This window comes from Sinocyclocheilus rhinocerous, unplaced genomic scaffold, assembly GCF_001515625.1.
Source record: "Sinocyclocheilus rhinocerous isolate Xijiao unplaced genomic scaffold, SAMN03320098_v1.1 scaffold837, whole genome shotgun sequence".
Classification (NCBI taxonomy): domain Eukaryota; kingdom Metazoa; phylum Chordata; class Actinopteri; order Cypriniformes; family Cyprinidae; genus Sinocyclocheilus; species Sinocyclocheilus rhinocerous.
In genome coordinates this window covers 707,832-727,009 of record NW_015650219.1, presented here as the reverse complement: position 1 = coordinate 727,009, position 19,178 = coordinate 707,832, and the positions used below count along the sequence as shown (strand labels likewise).

The following is a 19,178-nucleotide window of genomic DNA, read 5'->3' as shown; positions in this document are numbered from 1 at the left end:
CAGCAGCTGGGCTCATTAAACATGGAGTCCCTCCTTTCACCACTAAAGGACGCTACAAAGAGGGTTGCTGTACATAACTGTACTGGTCAATAGTTATACACTGCTATATAAGTAATTCCTCTTTTAGAATCAGCTTTCATTTGTAATATCAGAGAAACAGTGAAAAGAAAAACAAAAATTACAGTGACGTGGGGTGGGGATCACAGCAGAGAAGCAACTGGACGTGGACTGGCACTCCAATGATCGTGAGACAAGTTCTCACCTGAACTATAATCTGGAGATCTAATTCTATCCCTAACAGAGCGTGTTCAAACCTGCATGCCATACCCAGCTTGCATATGAATCTAAAACTGCAGGGCTCAAATGAATTACGTCTTGAAGCACTCTTGAAGTTTTTGTCATACAGCAGTTTGTTTAAGCACGGCAATAGCTGCAGCTAGAAGCTTTCGGACAAACCTTTTTGTTTAAAAGAGGATATTTTGAAAGCATTACTTATAATACTGTGTTACAATTTTGTTTCGATGATTTTTTTCTCTCCCATTGACAAAGTCTTTAAAACAAAATCCTGTGTTGTCACAAGGCAAGAGGAGGATAGATGATAAAATGCCACGGATGCCAGAGCTTTGTTGGAAAAGCATTGATGGGCCAAGGAAAACAAGACAACATTGCAGTAAATTTGCATATTTACTTAAAAAATGAATGTCTGCAATTACTTACTTGAAAATATTCACATACATAAAAAAACAATGCCAGATGAGAAATCCCATTAAACATGAATCTAGAAGACAAATTTAATTACTTTCTTTCTTTCTTTTATTTATTTATTGCTAATCTAAACAGCTTTGTTTTTTGAGATATCGTCCGATTTACTGTTTACATGCACATGCCCAGAGTTACACAGGGGAGCCACTGCTGCCTCTATTCACCACTAATAGCAGAAGCAGATGGGAATGAAAAAGAGGGGAGCTGAGGATCACCCAAAAGATGAAAAGCAAGGGTGTGTATGACATGGAAAGTAAATATTTTTGCTGTTTAGGGAAGGGGCATGCATGACTCTGGCTCTCTAAAGCCGTAAAAATAATACATGTTGAAACAAGATAAATTCTCGCTCATTGTTCAAAAAGACATTGAAGAAACATGCACACACATCTCTATCTGGCAAAAGCTATAATTACAACCTTGTTTTAAAGCACAGCTAGACACTAGCATATTACAATGTCTGTCTCGCACAGACTGTCTCACTCCCACCTCAATGGCCTGGATGAAATGCTTTTTCACTTTTACAATGACACTGGAGCTAACTTAGATAGATTTCCATAGTGTCATCTTTGGAAGAGGGAGGGATAGCTTACTCCTTAAGGACTTATTAAAGGGATTATATTAAAGGTCAATGTTAGTGTGAAAAAAGACTGTTAACATTGATTTGTTTTCGACATTGATAATATTCGATAGATAGATAGATAGATAGATAGATAGATAGATAGATAGATAGATAGAGGGAGGAGACATTTAGATCAAGGTCAATCCTTGAGTTTCCATTCATTTCCTCCCTTTCAAAACAAAACATTTCTAGAACAAAATGTTTGCATTACTACTCTCAGATCTTGCTCTCATTACAACTACAGTATATAATTTAAACCATTAACAAATATTTTGTTAAATCAAAAAGTGCCAGAGCTACAGAAACAGCAAAAGAAATAACAAAAAAAGGGATGAAGGAAAGCTGTTGACTACACCAATACAGTAGTCAGTGTAACATTGGCTAGTTGACTTAATCACATATGCACATAGATAGCCCGTTTTCTTGGTCTTAAGCTGGGGCTAAAGTGTTTCTCTTAAGATATTTTTGCTACATATACAGCATGACATTCCTATAGATTAAGACAAGTCCAATTAACACCACCCTGTGTATTTTTCACTTCTGGAAACTTACTAGTTATTAAACTTGGATATGATTAATATGCCTATTTCCCACCTAAGTAATCACCTTATTCAGCGCCACTCTACCAACATGTATTTGTACTTTACACAAGCAGCCGGCAACACTGCTATCAAATCCATCAGGAATGCACCGTACCACCTTTCCCGTCTGCTCCACGTTTCCCGTTTGTACTTTACTACTAGTCTTTGAACACTGAATCTGACGTCCCTTATGTTTTTAATGTCTCTGATTTTAGATCACTTTCATTTGCACTCCACATGCCCAAGTGTACCAGAGCAGACATGCCTCAAACACTTCCAGGTAATACATATTTGCTAGAATCTCACAGCACTTTTGCAAAAGGGAGTGAAAATTTGCAGTGGAAAAAACTGCGAAACAAATTCACCACAAAACTACAAATACATAGAACACCAGATCACATGCATTCCTACACATTTTTGCCAAAAAATGAATTATATAAATGTGGACTTTATTCTGCTAAAGGAGGAATGCAGGATAGTGCCCTGAATGCTGGGCACTGGGAGTTGGCACATGTTCAAGAGGTTCAAACCACAGTTATGGGCTTGAGCAGGTTTATTACTTCAAACATGGCTGATGTCACTCTGATGGGGCAGGTAAACATCAGGGTCGTATTCACAAAACATATTAAGGCTAAAAGTAGCTCCTAACTTGCCGATCCAAAGAGAAAGGAAAAATTGAAATCGCATCATATGACCCCTTTAAAAGAAACTCTTAAAATTAATGGCCGTGTCAGTGCACATTTTAGGACTCCTAAATTTTTAATCACAAACTATGGCTGTTGCTGGCAATCTGCCTCAGAACATAAACATTTTTTGAAACATTTCACAATAATTTCCATTTAACTGAATTGTGTCCTTCTTTTCATGTACAAGTTAGGCAAGACGTAAACCATAATGAGCCTTTATAGCCTATTCCACACTCAAGTGCACACATGAAGCTTGCCGCAAAGCATTGGCAAAAGTATTTTGGTAAGGAGATATTTTAATGATCTATGAATAAACCAATGTTTTCTGAGTCAGTGTCTGCTGCGAAGATCAAGTTGACAATGCTGACTCGCCATCTCCACAATACAGTGACACACCTTTAGAAAGAAATGCACCTTTACGGATTACATAATTGTTTTCAATTTGAATTAGATAGTTTAAAACTATAGACATTTCTAGCTTTCTATAGACATATTTCTCATGTCTATGATGGAAGTAGCCTATACGCTAGGTTTCGGTTCATTTTTGTGAAACACTCCAGTTCAAGGAGACGGCAGAAAGCGCATCCTGTTTGTTTTTTATTTTACATCAACGTTTTGTTAATATTTTGAGTGCACAAAAATTTTTGAATGATGCATTACCCTTATCTGTATGAGCAAAAATGACTTGGATTTTATGTTGTGTCCACAGTTATCAGGAAAAATGTCAGTGATCGCGCCGGCGCCTCTGTGCACTAACAGCTTCCACACTCTGCACAAACGTTTAGAAATACACATAATAGCGCACATTTATCTAAGGTTAAAGTTAGAGTGAGCAGTTATGTAAAGTTGCTGCAAATTACATGTTTTAATTTTGAAAAGATAAGCCATATTTGAGGTCGATGAAAGACATTTACCTCATTCTACAATATTTCTTTGATTAAATGAGTGACAGAGACCGGTCCCCTTTCAGCCAGTCTCTGTAGGCATAGTTAGCAAGCTTGATGACATCATCCATAGCAACGAGGTCAACCCCGCCCTTTCTCTTAGCCTAAGATTTCTCACAGTTCTTTAGTAAAAGATGGTCTCAGCAGCTTTGTGAATGTGGTTTTAAGAGGAAACTCTGTGCTAAGAACTTTTACTGCTATTTAGGAGAATTCTTAGTGCTAAGATAAAATGTTTTGTGAATACAGCCCCTTGCATATAACATCATGCTCATTAGTAAATAAAACTCTTACGCACTATAAACTGTCCAAAAATTACTCTTAAGGTTTCCTTCCCACATTTACATCAGCTTTAAAAATAAAAAGTCGCAATAACCTTTTTTTATTTTTTATTCAGTGGCGGAAACGGGCTTCCATAATAAAGGGATAGTTTACCCAAAAATGAAAATACTCACCGTTATGCTTCTTCTGCAGAACACAAATATAGATACAAGATATTTTGAAGAATGTTGGTGACCACTGACTTGCATTGTATGGACAAAGAACACGGAGACATTTCTCAAAATATCTTTGTTTATGTTCCACAGAAAAAAAGAAAGTCATACAGGTTTGGAATGACATGAGTACGTAAAGAATTTTCATTTTTGGGTGAACTGTCCCTTCAAATGCAAGACGTGCATTTGTGGTTAAAAAGTATATAAATGTATATATATATATATATTTTTTTTAAATGACCGATCGTTTCCCTAGATAAGACCCTTATTCCTCAGCTGGGATCTGTTCCACAGAAAAAAAGAAAGTCATACAGGTTTGGAATGACATGAGTACGTAAAGAATTTTCATTTTTGGGTGAACTGTCCCTTCAAATGCAAGACGTGCATTTGTGGTTAAAAAGTATATAAATTTAGTTTTTTTTAGAAAATGACCAATCGTTGTACTAGATCCCCTGTTCCTCGGCTGGGATTGTGTAGAGCCCTTTGAAGCTGCACTGAAACTGCAGTTTGGACCTTCAGCTCGTTGGCCACCATTGAAGTCCATTATATGGAGAAAAATCCTGGAATGTTTTCCTCAAAAACCTTAATTTCTTGGCAACTGAAGACAGAAAGACATGAACACCTTGGATGACATGGGGGTGAGTAAATTATCGGGAAATTTTTATTCTGGAAGTGAACTAATCCTTTAACCAAACTTCAAAAGTATGAAATGTAAATTCTAGTAAGTTCTTAGAAAGATATGAACTTTGTTGTTCTCTAATTTGCTGGAACTGCTAAAAGCAATGTAATGTACCACACATTTCTCTAATGTAGTAACCCAAAAATCCCAACATGTCTTCCAATCAAACAGAGAGAATGATAATGAAGGTGATGTCTGGAGCAACAATAGATGTTCTCTTGCTCCTATTCAAACCTAAAGCAGACAAACCTCTGCACAAACTGTCCCTATTGTCTTCGTACTGTCCAGGTAACTTCACTCTCACCATTCTTTGACAGTTTGATGACCTCTCCATCACTTCAACAAACACAGAGTGTGTGCATGTGTTTGTATGTGTGGTGTAAATTAGCCACCCACTGAAAAAGATGCTATGTCAGTTTATTTAGGGTTTTACCACTGTGGGGAGTGAGGCAGTAGGGGAAATAGAGATTGGGTGTGAGAGGAGGATCATTGTCCAGCTAATCCTAAATGGTATTTGCATCTCTTTCACACCACATTGTAAGTATAACCCCCCAACAGTACACACATACCATTTAATCTATTAACACTCACTAAGCCTTCAATCAGCAATAGATTTTGCTTCTGTGATGTTTCTCCTGAGAAAAATACCTCAGCAGCGCATCTTCATACAAAGTGTTAGTAACAGTAACTGGTACGATTTCAGTTGAACTAAAATGTTTACATCATTTACAAAAAAACAATATAAAAAATTTAATCATGTTAATACTTTAACAAATTATTAATTCTGGGTGAAACTGAACTTTTAAAATGCATGTAAACGGACTTAATGTCTTAATGTGTGGTCAGATTTGCCAAGATATCAAAGTATCTTCCAAACTTAAATTATATGAGCCATATGCTTACTATACAACAGCCATTTTCTCATTTCGGTCTTTTTTATTTCTCCTCAAAACATTTTGGAGAAACATCTGAGAAGTCAAATTAAATAATGAACTGTATAATGAGATATTGAAGAGTATTAAGACTCTTTGACTCATGAGGGCATGAAGTTCAGCATAAACCGACTCCAGGTGACTCAGAATATCTCTTCACAGTCTTGATACCAACCTCTTAAAGAGATTGAAAATTTTACTGTTAATTTACTGTTAATTAAACTACTTCATCAAAAAGAACCGGTTCAAAAGAATGATTCGTTCGCGAACCGGACATCACTCTGCACCGTTTGCCAGAGGCTATGGATTATAGATAACAATGTTGTAAATAATGCACAGACCAATCGTTTCTCGATATATCATCAGGAGCCACGGGTGTTAATTTTGTGTACCTTGATAATCTTTTTTTTTTATACTAAAATGGGCAGCCGCTGACTTGCATTTTATGAATCACCAATGGACCACGGTCCATTTCTATAAAACTAGACATAGACGTTATAAAAATAAAGACCATGCCTAGTTTTGTAAATAAAAGCTGTCATAGTGAGCATTGCAAGTGCTTGTGGGCCTGTTTTGAAATAAGTTTCTTGCATGGCTGCCTGTACACATCTCATGATCCTCTCTCTCTCTCCTGCAGCTGAGATAAGACTGGAATTTGCTTGTCCTCTAGGAAAGAAAGAACTATCATGAGCTGCCAACCCCTACCTTGGTCCCCATTCCCTGGCATGAGACTGCAGCAAAACCCAGGCACTCAGAGTGGATAGATCTGCACTGAATGGATGTTATGGTTGTGAACACAGATTGCTGATGTTTGGGTTGACTTTTTTTTGTTTTTGTCTGTTTTTTTTTTATTTTGAGATTTGAGGTGCTTCATCATTTGTGACTTTAGGGGTTTTGGTGGATTCTATTACACACACACCCACACACACACACACACACAGTCTGGTCAGCTATCCTTGTGGGGACTCTCCATAGGTGTAATGGTTTTTCTACTGTACAGACCGTATTTTCTATTGCCCTACACCAAACCTAACCCTAAACCTACCCCTCACAGGAAACTTTCTGCATTTTTAGATTTTCAAAAAACTTAATTCTGTGTGATTTATTAGCTTGTTTACCCGTGGGGACCTCAATTTAGGTCCCCACCGTGACACGAGTCCCCATGAGTCTGTGTGTATTCAGGTTTAAGTCCCCACCAGAATAGAAAAACAGGTACACACACACACACATACACACACACACACACACACACACACAGAGACATGTACAAAGGCACACCGACATGTATGTGCGTACGCATATTATGTATATATAAGTTGATATATACACATCCCGGCATGTAAAAAGTGTGCTCATATCTGCGCTCACACACATATCTGAAGCAGAACACGTACAGACACCACACACACACCCATACATATTCATACACCTTGACCTGCACAGTTTATGGAGTCCGTCAAGTATGAAATGTTCAAAGCAGACCCCTATATGGTTCAAGTTACCAACAAACTCGATGACCTGGTGACACCAGGTTCTGGCATCTCCACAAGAACATAAACCTAAAATATCCCAGATGATTACAATTTCAGTTCGTATATAAACAAAATAGATAGATAGATAGATAGATAGATATTACTGACAAAGGACATTTTTGACACTTAAAATACACTTCGTCATGTGATACTAGATTTCACCACTAGGTGAAGACAGAAGGGTGGGAATTGTGGCCAAGAATTCCATTCTGCTTTGAGTTAAATGGCTTTGACATTTTAAAAATAGGAGAAAATCTGTTCTTTCACACTGCAATGGCTCCTCAAAAGGACATCCCTTAGTTAGATATCCACCAGGAGCGTTTCTAGCCTTTCATCTGTACTGGGGCATAGGCCCCCAATCAACAAAGTTTCCCATATTTTAATACTTTTTTTGATAATGTTATGGATAAATGGATATAAACTGTCTTCACAAGCTGCACGTACAATAAAGAGCTACTTTATTGTTGATAAACGATAGAAGACATTTGCAAGTTTTGTTACCTACAATGGATTGTAGGAAAATATCCACCTCATTCTGCGCTCTTTTTGCTTTATGACTTATAAAGTATTTCGTTATGATGTGAGAAACAGCTGCAGACAATTCTATGCATGAGTGAACTGTCTAAATTAATTCATCTGAATCAATGAACGATTTAAACTATTTCAGACCTTTTTGCAATACCGTTTAACCAATTAGATCAATAGTTATTCTTTCACAAATCCAGCATCACTAGTTCTGATTCTAAACAGACACATGACATGATTGCTAAAACATTATCAGTGAAAATGATCAGACAAGGATTTATCAATAATAGTATACTTGGGCACAGTGGTATTACTGTTCCCATGTCCCAGTAAAATGGGTCTAGCGATGGCCCTGGTGTCCATCATGCTTCTGAACTAACTTGCTTTGAGGCCTGTTCTGAGGATATTAAAACTCTCGTGAACAATGTCAGATTCACTATCTGTATTTTTAAAAAGCATCATTGAGCATATGCTAAAGCATGGAACTCTAGCCTCAAGGATATATCTATTTGTGTCACATTATAAAACAAATGTTTCAAGTTTGGAATTGGCCAAAATAATCAGTGCAATCAGGCAAACACAGAGACATATTGGACTGGGGGGTGGTAAGTATAAACTGGCATTTTTTTTGAAGGACTTGAGGGGTTAAGAGGTTGTATGAACAACAGGCTGTGGTTAGATTCACTTATTGAATAGACCTGAGGGTTGTGTGGTCTTGCTCTTGGGGGATGGGCGGCAATTTGTGTCACATTATAAAACAAATGTTTCAAGTTTGGAATTGGCCAAAATAATCAGTGCAATCAGGCAAACACAGAGACATATTGGACTGGGGGGTGGTAAGTATAAACTGGCATTTTTTTTGAAGGACTTGAGGGGTTAAGAGGTTGTATGAACAATAGGCTGTGGTTAGATTCACTTATTGAATGTGTGGTCTTGCTCTTGGGGGATGGGCGGCACTATATGTCTACATGCCTGTCCTGATGGCTAGCAAACTCCTCCCTCTATGAATGACAGATGCCACCTTTCACCTTGTTAACTGAGAAACAGAAACTGGGCAGTACCTTAGGAGTAAAACGAAAGAGCTCCAGAATTTTTACTGAGAATCACAACAATTCAACAGCCAATCATTTGGAAGAAATGTGCAAACATTTTAACTCCCTGTTGGAACTGGTGCGCAATAATGCCCTTTTGGGAAATGTAGGAACATGATGTGTTTTGTTGTAAGGTCACCACATGTGCTCTTCTGTCCCTGCTGTATCTGTACCTCTATGACAGGTCCCTCCCTAAACATGTCCTCACCTGTCTGCCTCCTGCTATTGACTACTCTGACAGCTGGACAATGAACTGGTCACATAGTGATGCCATATCTTTGTATTTGCGGCAATGTATCCAATCAGGTACAAAAATGCAGGCATGCAAAGCATGTCAGATTGACCAGGATCACTCTGTGGCGTGATGGCTAACAAGACAAAAATTGTGCTCAATGAATGGGTTCATATGGAAATTTTACAGATGAGAATCATTTTTCCTTATCATTTCACATCAAGTTTGTGATGAGTAAATAACTGGCATTTAACCTGTCAATAATGTCACATGTAATGTGCAAATACAAATACAGTGTCAGTAATCAGATTGCAACCCATTCACTTATACCAGTAACATTTGTGCAACAAATTATGAGCATGAGAACGACTACATGTGTATTAATGAAATAAAAAATACTGATAATAAATACATAAGTAAAAAAAAAAGCAGACACAACAACAACAACAAAAATTAATAAAATAAAATAAAAATAGATAGCCTATAAAGTTAGAAACTTCACAGTTATTACTGAATGGTAAATAAAGTGGCTGTTTTATATTCAACATTGATAATACGTGTTAAAAGAACATCCTACATGTTTCTACATGCAGTTGGGACTATTAAAATGTGATGTGCATATCTCTGCACTTGCACTCAATAGATATAACGGATTGTATCTTAACGATTGTTCATGAATATACCATCCCATGGATATCCCAAGTCACAGAAGTTTTGCACTTGTTCTTACCGATCTCAAGGAAACCAATTCTTTCATGTTATAAAGTAACCTGTGTTTATAGGCTAAACTTGAGCTAAAGCGTTTGTGATTGATCTAAAGCAATGGCAACGGTTGTTTCAATTTAAGATATAGGCCTAACTAAAACAAGTAACAAGCAATTTTCACTTACCGCAGACTCCGATTTGCGCACCTCAGTACTTATAGTGAAGAACACCAGTAACACAGCGCCGAGACTCTTTAAGTTCATGCTGATTTTCAAAGAATCTGCCCTCTTAACATTCACAGTTACAACTATGAACACGTATTGAACCTTTCATATTCCTCCGTTAAGCTAACTGCAAAACCAGCACGTTTCCCCCCCCAAAAGTTACAGAAGGATTCTTGTACAGTCTCAAGGCTGTCCAGTGCTGGCAGCGCTCGCAATAATGTACCGTCACTTTACTGAATCCCCTTTACTTGCTCATCGCCCTATTTCATATCCCTCCGCCAAAAATCATTCTAGATCCATACAGACTTTAAGCTGTAATTTTATGGGAGGATGAAAAGTTAAATTTAAATGTCTCTGATGCTTTTTTGTTGGATAACGCATCAATATAAACTATTTTACTCGCTGTTTTTTTCTTTTAATATTATTAGGGGATTTGTTATCGATGTCGTGGCGGAGGACGCATCACAGACAAACATTGAAACTCCTTTGTTGCCTTGGCGGTATGTTTTGGGTCATTGTAATCCTTAAAGACTTATCCATGACCAGGGCTGGAAAAAAAAAAATATATATATATAGGCCTATATATATATATATATATATATATATATATAGCACCATGTGTATATCAAACATGAGGATGTATGCTATCACAGAAAGGCTATATTATTTAAAGGGCAACTTTTTTGCCCAATAATTCTACTTGTTGCAGTTCCATTTGCTGACATAAATGAAGATAGAGAGGAAGGTTTACTTGTGCTCTTCTCTTATTTTAAAGTTAACATTATTGATTTTACAGCCTGCTACTGATGATTAATATTGAGTTTTTTTTTTTTTTTTTGCTTTTTGCTAACTGTAATTGCATTCATCTGTGTGGAGTTACTTGAATTCCTTTCTGATCAATTTATGTGTTCATGTAATTTTCATTATGTTTTATTATGTCCAGTCGTGTGTGAGATTTACATTATTTCAGCTTACATGAGTGGTACACTGTTTACTGGTTGTTATCGCTGTTTGTTATGGTCCGTGGTTGTTATCGCTGTTTGTTTGGAGGCAAAAGCGTGAGGCGCGAGTGATTGACGGGTGAAAATCCCGCCCTCTTCTCTTCTCAGAGCGCAACAACTTGCAGCGGTGCGTGAATCGACTCTGCCGCGAGGAGAGCGTTTCCAACACAGAAGTTTCTTGTGAGTGAACTTCTCTTATTCTCAGAGGACACACTGAAACAAAACTTCATAAAATATTTATTGCATGTGCAAAATTATATTTTCATCTCTCGTTTAATTGTTTATATTTATCCTTATCTCTCCTTGCCCTTCGAAGTGGACGAACCGCTCACCGGATTCTCAAATGAATAGGTCTGAAGCCATTAACAGAAGCTTTCTGTGAAGACGCCGAGGATACATTACCTGCGTTTTTCTCAAAGCTTTGCAAAATGAAGCTTTGGTAAGTATATTTATATCTAGAGATGTCATTTTATTACGCGTGGTTACAAATCCAGACGCTTGGATGTTAAATAGTGAACTGTCAGTTGTAGTCACCGAGTTAAATAAAGCGCTTTATTTTTCTCGAGCACATTTGATGGTTTTGTTCATTTCCATTCACAGGAGTTTTGTGTTACCTGTTGTCTTGTATGCAGTGTCTGCACAAGGGGTAAGTCTGCTATCAGTATTAAAACACATATCAGTATTTCCCCTTGTGGTTTATGTCGCCAGTATGGGTTTGATCATTTGTTATTTAACTGAAACTCTTAACTCTTCTTTGTAATATACATCTGGCTCATCATGTTTGGGTTAACTTTTGCAAACACATTTGGATGTTTTACACAATCACTTGACAAATTACAACCCGTGAAGCTTTGTGTCAATTTTGTGTGCCTTGTTAAACTTGTCAGATGTCAAGAGCTTACAATGGTTACCTTAAAAATTAATTCGTTTTTCATCGTATTCTCTTGTTTGATTTGTGAAGTGCCTCAGTCCTCTCATCACCCAACTGGCAAAGCACTACTCCTCCTAGTTAATATGTAAAGTACCCTGTTTCTCAGCCACACCCATTTACCTTATTGTTACCATATTGACACTTGGTTTTCTATAAGTACGTTATTCATGGATATTTACATTTTTATTCTTCATCTGTTTTATTTTTTAACAAGAATTTGCCTGCACTTTTAGTATACATCAATTATGATCCATTTATCATCTTTGGCTGATGTTAAAGCAATTATAGCAGTATACCTTTTGAAATCTTTTTTTTTTGTTTTTTTTGAAGTAGCTTCAGACAAATATTTAAAGATTAGTAGAGTCATTAATTTTAATTTAATGTTTAATTGATTCATATGAGGTGAGTGTGAATCCTAGGTGAATTATGAAAAGCTGTCTCTCTTGTTGGCTTTATTTGAAAGTAAGTTGTGATTTTACTGTTCTAGCTGTCTGTAGAAGTTAAGGAGTGGCCCTGGGTGTGGGAAATAGAAACAGGGGTTTGCATTTAATTCTAGCAGTTAATGGGAGCAATTGTAGAGAGCATGGCATAAGAGAATATATAGAGGTTAAACACTTATCGAGTGGGAGCATTTTGAATGGGCTCAAGCAGACGTGAGGCTAATGCAGGTGGGATGGTGAGTAGTGGCAGTATAGACTAGCCATGAAATAATTAGAGCCTACAATAACAAACAGCTTAGCAGAGTAGTAATTAATGGAGGGCTGGATTTTCCTCATGTTCCTTGTGTAGCATGAAGCAAGACGAGAGTTGCCTCAATGTGGTCCACAATGGTGAATGGGTCAGCTAGAAGTCAATTAGTACGTTTTGAATGAGAATTAGGCTATACATTTTATTTATAGGCATAACATTTGTTATTGGGAGGTCTTGACTATGTTGAGGAGTTAATTTGTGTTGAAAATAAACTTTTGTTTTTTTGACCAAAAGAACACTTCCCAGAATGCCAGTACTTGTAAAAATAATTTGAATTGCAATTCAGTAAATTCTACTTCCACTAAATCCAGTTCAACTTCCTGTGTGGGGTGGCCAATTTGAACTCACACTCATGAACTGAAAAGGAGCCAATTCTTAATTCTGAATTTGGCACACCCCTAATATGTAGTCATAAAATCAGAGACAGAATCCAGTCACATGTGTAGCAGGAGCTGCATTTAAAGTGCCAGTTAATACCAAGTGAATTCACTGTGAATGCAGAAACATTTGGTGGGAATGACAGTTGATTGTTGTCATTATTCAGTACAGTCAGGGCTCCAGACTAACATTTGAGAGCAGTGACACCAGTGCCACTAAGTTCTACAGATGGTGGGATCAGAAACAGGTTTGGTAGCACTGGGGGGGGTGGTGTGTGGGGTATTAAAAAGAAAGATAATTTAATCATAAAATTATTATTGTTTTACATTAATAAGTACAGTTACTAATAATATTACACGTTTATTTCTTGGTAATGCACATTTGACAGTAAAGCACTGAGCTTGAGTTGGGAAGCATACAAAATTTACTTTTATTAACAACACTAACAAGTGCAAAATCTAAGTTTTATATTGAAAATGAACATATTCTACTCTTATTAAATGTACCATTATTCTTCTATGGTATTATACGGAACTGACTGATAACTTCAGTGATTATAAAAGGAACGCTCTTGATGTGTGATTCAGTCACAAATGGAAAAAAAGTTTGTTTTTCAAGGCACTTTGTGACTTTTCTTATTTCATACACAAAAAGTGCAAAACGCTGACAAAATGTGATTTTTTGATTATTTTATATTGTATAATAGTGATTTTATAATTTCAAAATATAAAGCAAAAAGTAGAAATGAATGACTAATAAGCCAATAAGTGCTCCTTTGCTGCCATCTACTGGTTATAGTGATAATTTGATGTGTTTTTTTATTTTAATTAGTGTTTGTTTACCACAAAGCATATTTTGGTCATCCCATTAAAAATAACATTTAAACTGGATCATTTTTAGAGCTTTAAAGTGCTTGAAATAGTTGTGTGAAATACTTGAAAGTCACTGAAAAGTGCTTGAATTTCTCTCTCAAAGGTTGTACAAACCCTAAAATGAATAATGTAATAACATTCAACCATTTCTGCCACAAAACCATAGTTATAGTTATCGTTAATACTCGATAATGTCAAATCGCACATCGTTAAAACAACAATTACGATATTATCGCAGACGATATATATCGCACACCCCTAGTTACTACTACTGGTTTTCTACGTCAGCACTGTTTGATCTGTTTATAACAGAGAATTCTGTGCAGAATTCAAACGCTTTTCTCTGGACCTCGCAGCGCGGTGCAGTAACAGTGTCACGAGATCAAAACTGGTTCCTAAGTAATCCTGTTCTGAGCTTTTGCTTGCAGTTTGCTTGCACTGCGCTGCGCTCAATTATTGGTCCGAGGCGGTCCGCGCTGCTCAGCTCAAACGAATAGCGCGGTTTCGTTACACTTTCGTTTCGTTAGATGTTTCTCATATGCAACAGAATTGGCAGGGCTTATGAGTTGGGCAACGCGGTGGTCGCACCAGTGCGAGTGCTCACAAAATTTAGTCGCACCGGCAGAAAAAATGGTCACAGTCTGGAGCCCTGAGAGTATATGAGAAACTGTGAATTTAGATGATACAATTGAGTATTTTGGTGTGGATGGAACGGTAAGGGGCACAACCCTCTTAATGTAGACATCACTTCAACTCAAACTTTTTGCACGTAGTTGGAGCTTGTAGAGGGTCAGACCTCCAACATCATGCAGATAAGGTCATCAAGAATGAGGAGAAAAGTTCTTAAGAGTCTTTGATGGGGTCAAGACAGATGGCAGGGTCTTAGGTGAATGGTTTTAGCATTCCTTTTTCCTACAGGCCAGAACAATCAAGCTTTATTGTAGTGTGCTGATATTTAACAGCAATTGTAAGCTTCTACATGGATTTATTTGGCCCAAATTCTTCAACTGGATTACGAGGAGCAGGGCAGTACAAGGAGCCAGTTATTAGTGAGCTAGTGAAATAAAAGTAGGAGCCTGTCTCAAGACTATAGAGAAGACTTTTGAAAATGAAACTTGTTACTGTCAAACTGTAAAAAATCATTCACAGTTTATGCTTTCAGTGTGATCTCTCAGTTATAATTTGTGATGGCTAAGCAAATGTTTTGTTGATAAATTTTATTATTTTATCTATTTAAGAATAGGGGTAATGTTACAAATAATTTATGCCAAATGCAATTAAAAATTTGTCAAGAGGCAAGAAGAAACTGGTATGTAGTTGGAAGCACCAGATTAAAGATTTCATTAGACCCTTTTAAAATAAAGTCTCACTCTTTGAGTTGCACACCAGGAAAGATGTTTTAGAAAAATCTAGAGTTTGTGTATTTGATAATGCTACAATATAAATATGATACCATAAACTAAGGTAGCAGGTCAAATATTTATGTAAGGACATATGGAATGTTCACTCCATATCTTTTATTTTGATATAGGCTATTTGCACAGATAAGCCATCACTCCTGGCAGTTTTTATCTGCAGACACTCAAAAATGTTGTTCTTGCAATCAGTTGTGTATTATATTCACTTTTCTTGATTAATAAAAATAATCTAAATCATTTTGGCAAACCAGACAATTATGCGAAATAGCTTTAACAGCCTTTACGAAATTTGTGAGTGTCTGCTAAGTTTGATAGTATCCTGTCCTACTTAGTATTGGAAGAGTTGCAAAGCCTTTTTGATGTGTTCTATAGCACAGCTTGAAAGAAACCGCAGCGGAAATATTTGGATGATAACTACCTCTCCTATACACCATATCAGTGGAGAGAGAGAATTAGAGAGAGAGAGATATAAAGGGGTTTATGCGGTTCAGAAAAATATGAATGCGTGTTAACGTACTTTAGCTGAGGGGTTTTGTGCTTGAGCACTGTGCAGATAGTTACATAGATAATTTTTCAGTATTTTAACTAAGCCAAAGGCAATGGATTCCAATAACTAGGTGCACACAGAGTAAGGGATCATTTGCCTTTAAAATTCCCTAAAGTTTGGACTCAAAAATTGTTTGTTTTGAATATTTAATATAAAATAAACATCTTACAGTTTTACAATCATGTAAAATAACTGCTTACTTTAGGTATGGGATTAATGTTATAGGTCATTGTTTGAAAAGGGGAGGTGGATTGTAATGAAAAAAAAAGACACAAAAATATGCATGACTAATCTTTATTATCATTCACATCTTACACTTTCACAAGAAACTGTTGTGCTTTTTGTGTGAATATTGTCTTAGTGTTATCACAGAGGACACCCCATGCTTCCTCCCCCGTGAGAAATTCCTGGGCTGCCTGGTACAACGTGTTGAGAGTTTTTCTGCGCTTTTCCTTGCTGCAGGTGACGCTTTCTAGAACATTGCTCCAGGTCAGACAGAGACACTTTGTGATTGCTTTGTGATTTGTTAGTGCCCCTCCCTGTTTTAAACCTTCCCTGGGGCACAAATTCTCTATGTCCCCTCCATCCATTTAAAAGCTGTAACACCAGGAGGTAATGTTTATGGTCCTCTATTTGATATTAGGATAAGCGGATTGAGATGATAAGACAATTGAGGGCATGATGGAGAAGATTACTGTTTCTGTGTTTGATGTATGTTAAATATCATGTTAATGGTCTAAATTAATTTTAGTAAGAAATTAAATAGCAATAGTGAGCTGATATGTAAGAGATACCTTTTTTATAGCTGTTTACTGTAGCCTGCAACGGTTCCCCTGGAGTGACCAAATGTGAGGTACACACACACAATGCCAGTGTTACAGGTGCATCTCAATAAATTAGAATGTCGTGGAAAAGTTCATTTATTTCAGTAATTCAACTCAAATTGTGAAACTCGTGTATTAAATAAATTCAATGCACACAGACTGAAGTAGAGATAGTGAGTTGGTGGGTTTTTGTTAAATGTGAGCCAAAATCCTCACAATTGAAAGAACCAAAGACTTAAACTACTTCAGTCTGTGTGCATTGAATTTATTTAATACACGAGTTTCACAATTTGAGTTGAATTACTGAAATAAATGAACTTTTCCACGACATTCTAATTTATTGAGATGCACCTGTATTTAATTACTTTCTTAATTTCTAAGAAACAGTACTGTATAAGATATGCATTGCATTCACATCGTATTGTATTCTTTCTTTCCTTCCTTCCATCTCACCAGTATCTTTCCCAATAAAGTCCATAAGCATTCATGTTTATTCTCCTCTAGTCCTAAATGTATCATTCTCGTTGTTTATTCTATCATCTATCCATTTTCAACCTTCTTTTTCCTGATAATAAACATAAAGATTTGAGCAGGAATTTTTTTTGTAGGTTTACTTTCCAGGTGGCTTCATTTATTGTTCCCTACATGTTTCTCTCTTTGCCTCATCAGTTTTGGTTTAGTTAATAAGTGGAAATTACCATAAGTTAATCTCCATGTCAGTGAGAGCTTTACTCCTTACATGGCCTGCTATTACTGTACAGAGGCTTGGGGTTGTACATGGGAGGGATCCTTTAGGGCTGCACTTTTTCGCAATGGCAAAAAGCAGAGTTTTACTGCTTTTTCACCTTTCATGAGGATAGATAGCAGCCTGTATGTAGATCTGTGAATGTTTAGGACCATGTGTGTGGTCCGGCTTTTACTGCTTCACTCTGTCTCATCTCCAGCCAGGCTCTTCTGTAATGTCCTGCCGTTACAATCAATACAACATGAGTATAAATCACAGCACGCTACTGTGACATGTTCGGCTGCTAAGGATAACTTAATTTCATACAAGTTGTAAAGGCTTGCTGAGTGTCTCCCATAGTTCTACATGGTCTTTTTTTGCCCGTCACCTTATTTCTTAACTTATGGTCTGTCTTTATCTTTATTTCAAATCATGCAGCAAGTAGCTCTTCAAAAGTGTCAGTAATAAATTCCATAGATTTGGGAGATAAAAGTCTCGGAGGTGTTGACAGATTTCTCCTCTACAGCTGATTTAAGAGAGTGACAGGATAAATGGCATGCCAGTGACATTTTTGTCTTTGTCTTGTCATCAGCTCTGCACGTATGATAGAGCTCACTAAGATCCATATTCACTCATGTTCAAAGCAAACAAAGGGTCGAAGGTTACACTACGGAACAGAGTGATAGTGTGTGGAGAGAGCATCTTAACATTCTTTCCCTCACTCACGGGTTTCTGAAACACTGTAAAAGAAAAACAGGGAGGAAAGGACATAGGAATAAAGAACAGAAAACTACTACTTTAGTGCCTTGTTGTGCATTTGTTACAGCATTCTGGGTGACTGCTAGGGCATTGCTATGGTGGTTTGTTACTGGCACACACACACACACACATTATTATTATAATTTTTTTACCCTTTTTTATTTTTTACCCTTTATTGTTTGCCAGAAATCATAAGTCTTATCACTTCTCCTCAACAAGCTGCATAATTTGAGATGTCATTCATGTCTCTAGCAGAGGGTGTGGAAGATGTTACGTGGGTGTAGAGATTTGTTTAAACCTCTACCCCAAAATAAGAGCAGTAGGATTAGTGATTTTTGCTCTCTTTTCAAGAAAAGAATAAACGAGACATACAGAGAATAAGCATTTAGAATGATGAGCAAATGCAGTTCTCACATGGAGAGCATGGGAAAATAGATAGATGAAAGATTGATGGAAGAAAATACCCCTTAGGGTTTAAGAAGAGTTTTTTTTCTGCTTGAAGAGGGCCCCCTTTTCTCGTAACTTATTGGTAGGTTTATGTTTATGTTGTTTTAGTTCATTGTACACGCCTTGTCTTACACCATCTACATGTCACTGCAGCCTTGGGATGGATTTACTGTTTGAAATGGATTTTTGCTCTTTTCTCTCTGTTTTTCTTTCATTTGTTGATGGGTGGCTTACTTTCACTCATTCTTTCAATTCCTTCATGTAACCCCCCACCCTTCTCTGTCATCCATATAACCTTCACAGTGAATTGGCACCCTCAGGGCAAAACCCCCAAGCACACTTTTATTCATCTATATGTTCACCATTGTTGTGAAAGAGTCTAATAGGCCTATAGACATAAAAATAGAAGCATGCCAATATTGACAGCGAGTAAGCAAGTAAATTTCACATTCATACCACATCAGTCTAATTAAAGGGGTCATATGATGCTGCTAAAAAGAACATTATTTTGTGTATTTGGTGTA

At 36.9% G+C, this 19,178-nt stretch overlaps 2 protein-coding genes across 3 annotated transcripts in view; one reads left to right on the top strand and one right to left on the bottom strand.

Annotated features, from left to right (window-relative positions):
* col4a5 (collagen, type IV, alpha 5 (Alport syndrome)) overlaps positions 1 to 10,210 on the bottom strand; it is a 59,288-nt gene extending 49,078 nt beyond the window's left edge. For both annotated transcript variants that reach the window (XM_016516557.1, XM_016516558.1), the window contains exon 1: positions 9,965 to 10,210. In XM_016516557.1, coding sequence (XP_016372043.1) covers positions 9,965 to 10,042 — 78 coding nt within the window. In that variant the 5' untranslated portion in view covers positions 10,043 to 10,210. The remainder of the gene's footprint in view (positions 1 to 9,964) is intronic.
* Positions 10,211 to 11,120: 910 nt separating this feature from the next.
* The window catches only part of LOC107711551 (collagen alpha-6(IV) chain-like), a 129,368-nt gene continuing 121,310 nt past the window's right edge, over positions 11,121 to 19,178 (top strand). The window contains exons 1-3 of the mRNA XM_016516539.1: positions 11,121 to 11,184; positions 11,321 to 11,443; positions 11,605 to 11,650. Coding sequence (XP_016372025.1) covers positions 11,433 to 11,443; positions 11,605 to 11,650 — 57 coding nt within the window. The 5' untranslated portion in view covers positions 11,121 to 11,184; positions 11,321 to 11,432. The remainder of the gene's footprint in view (positions 11,185 to 11,320; positions 11,444 to 11,604; positions 11,651 to 19,178) is intronic.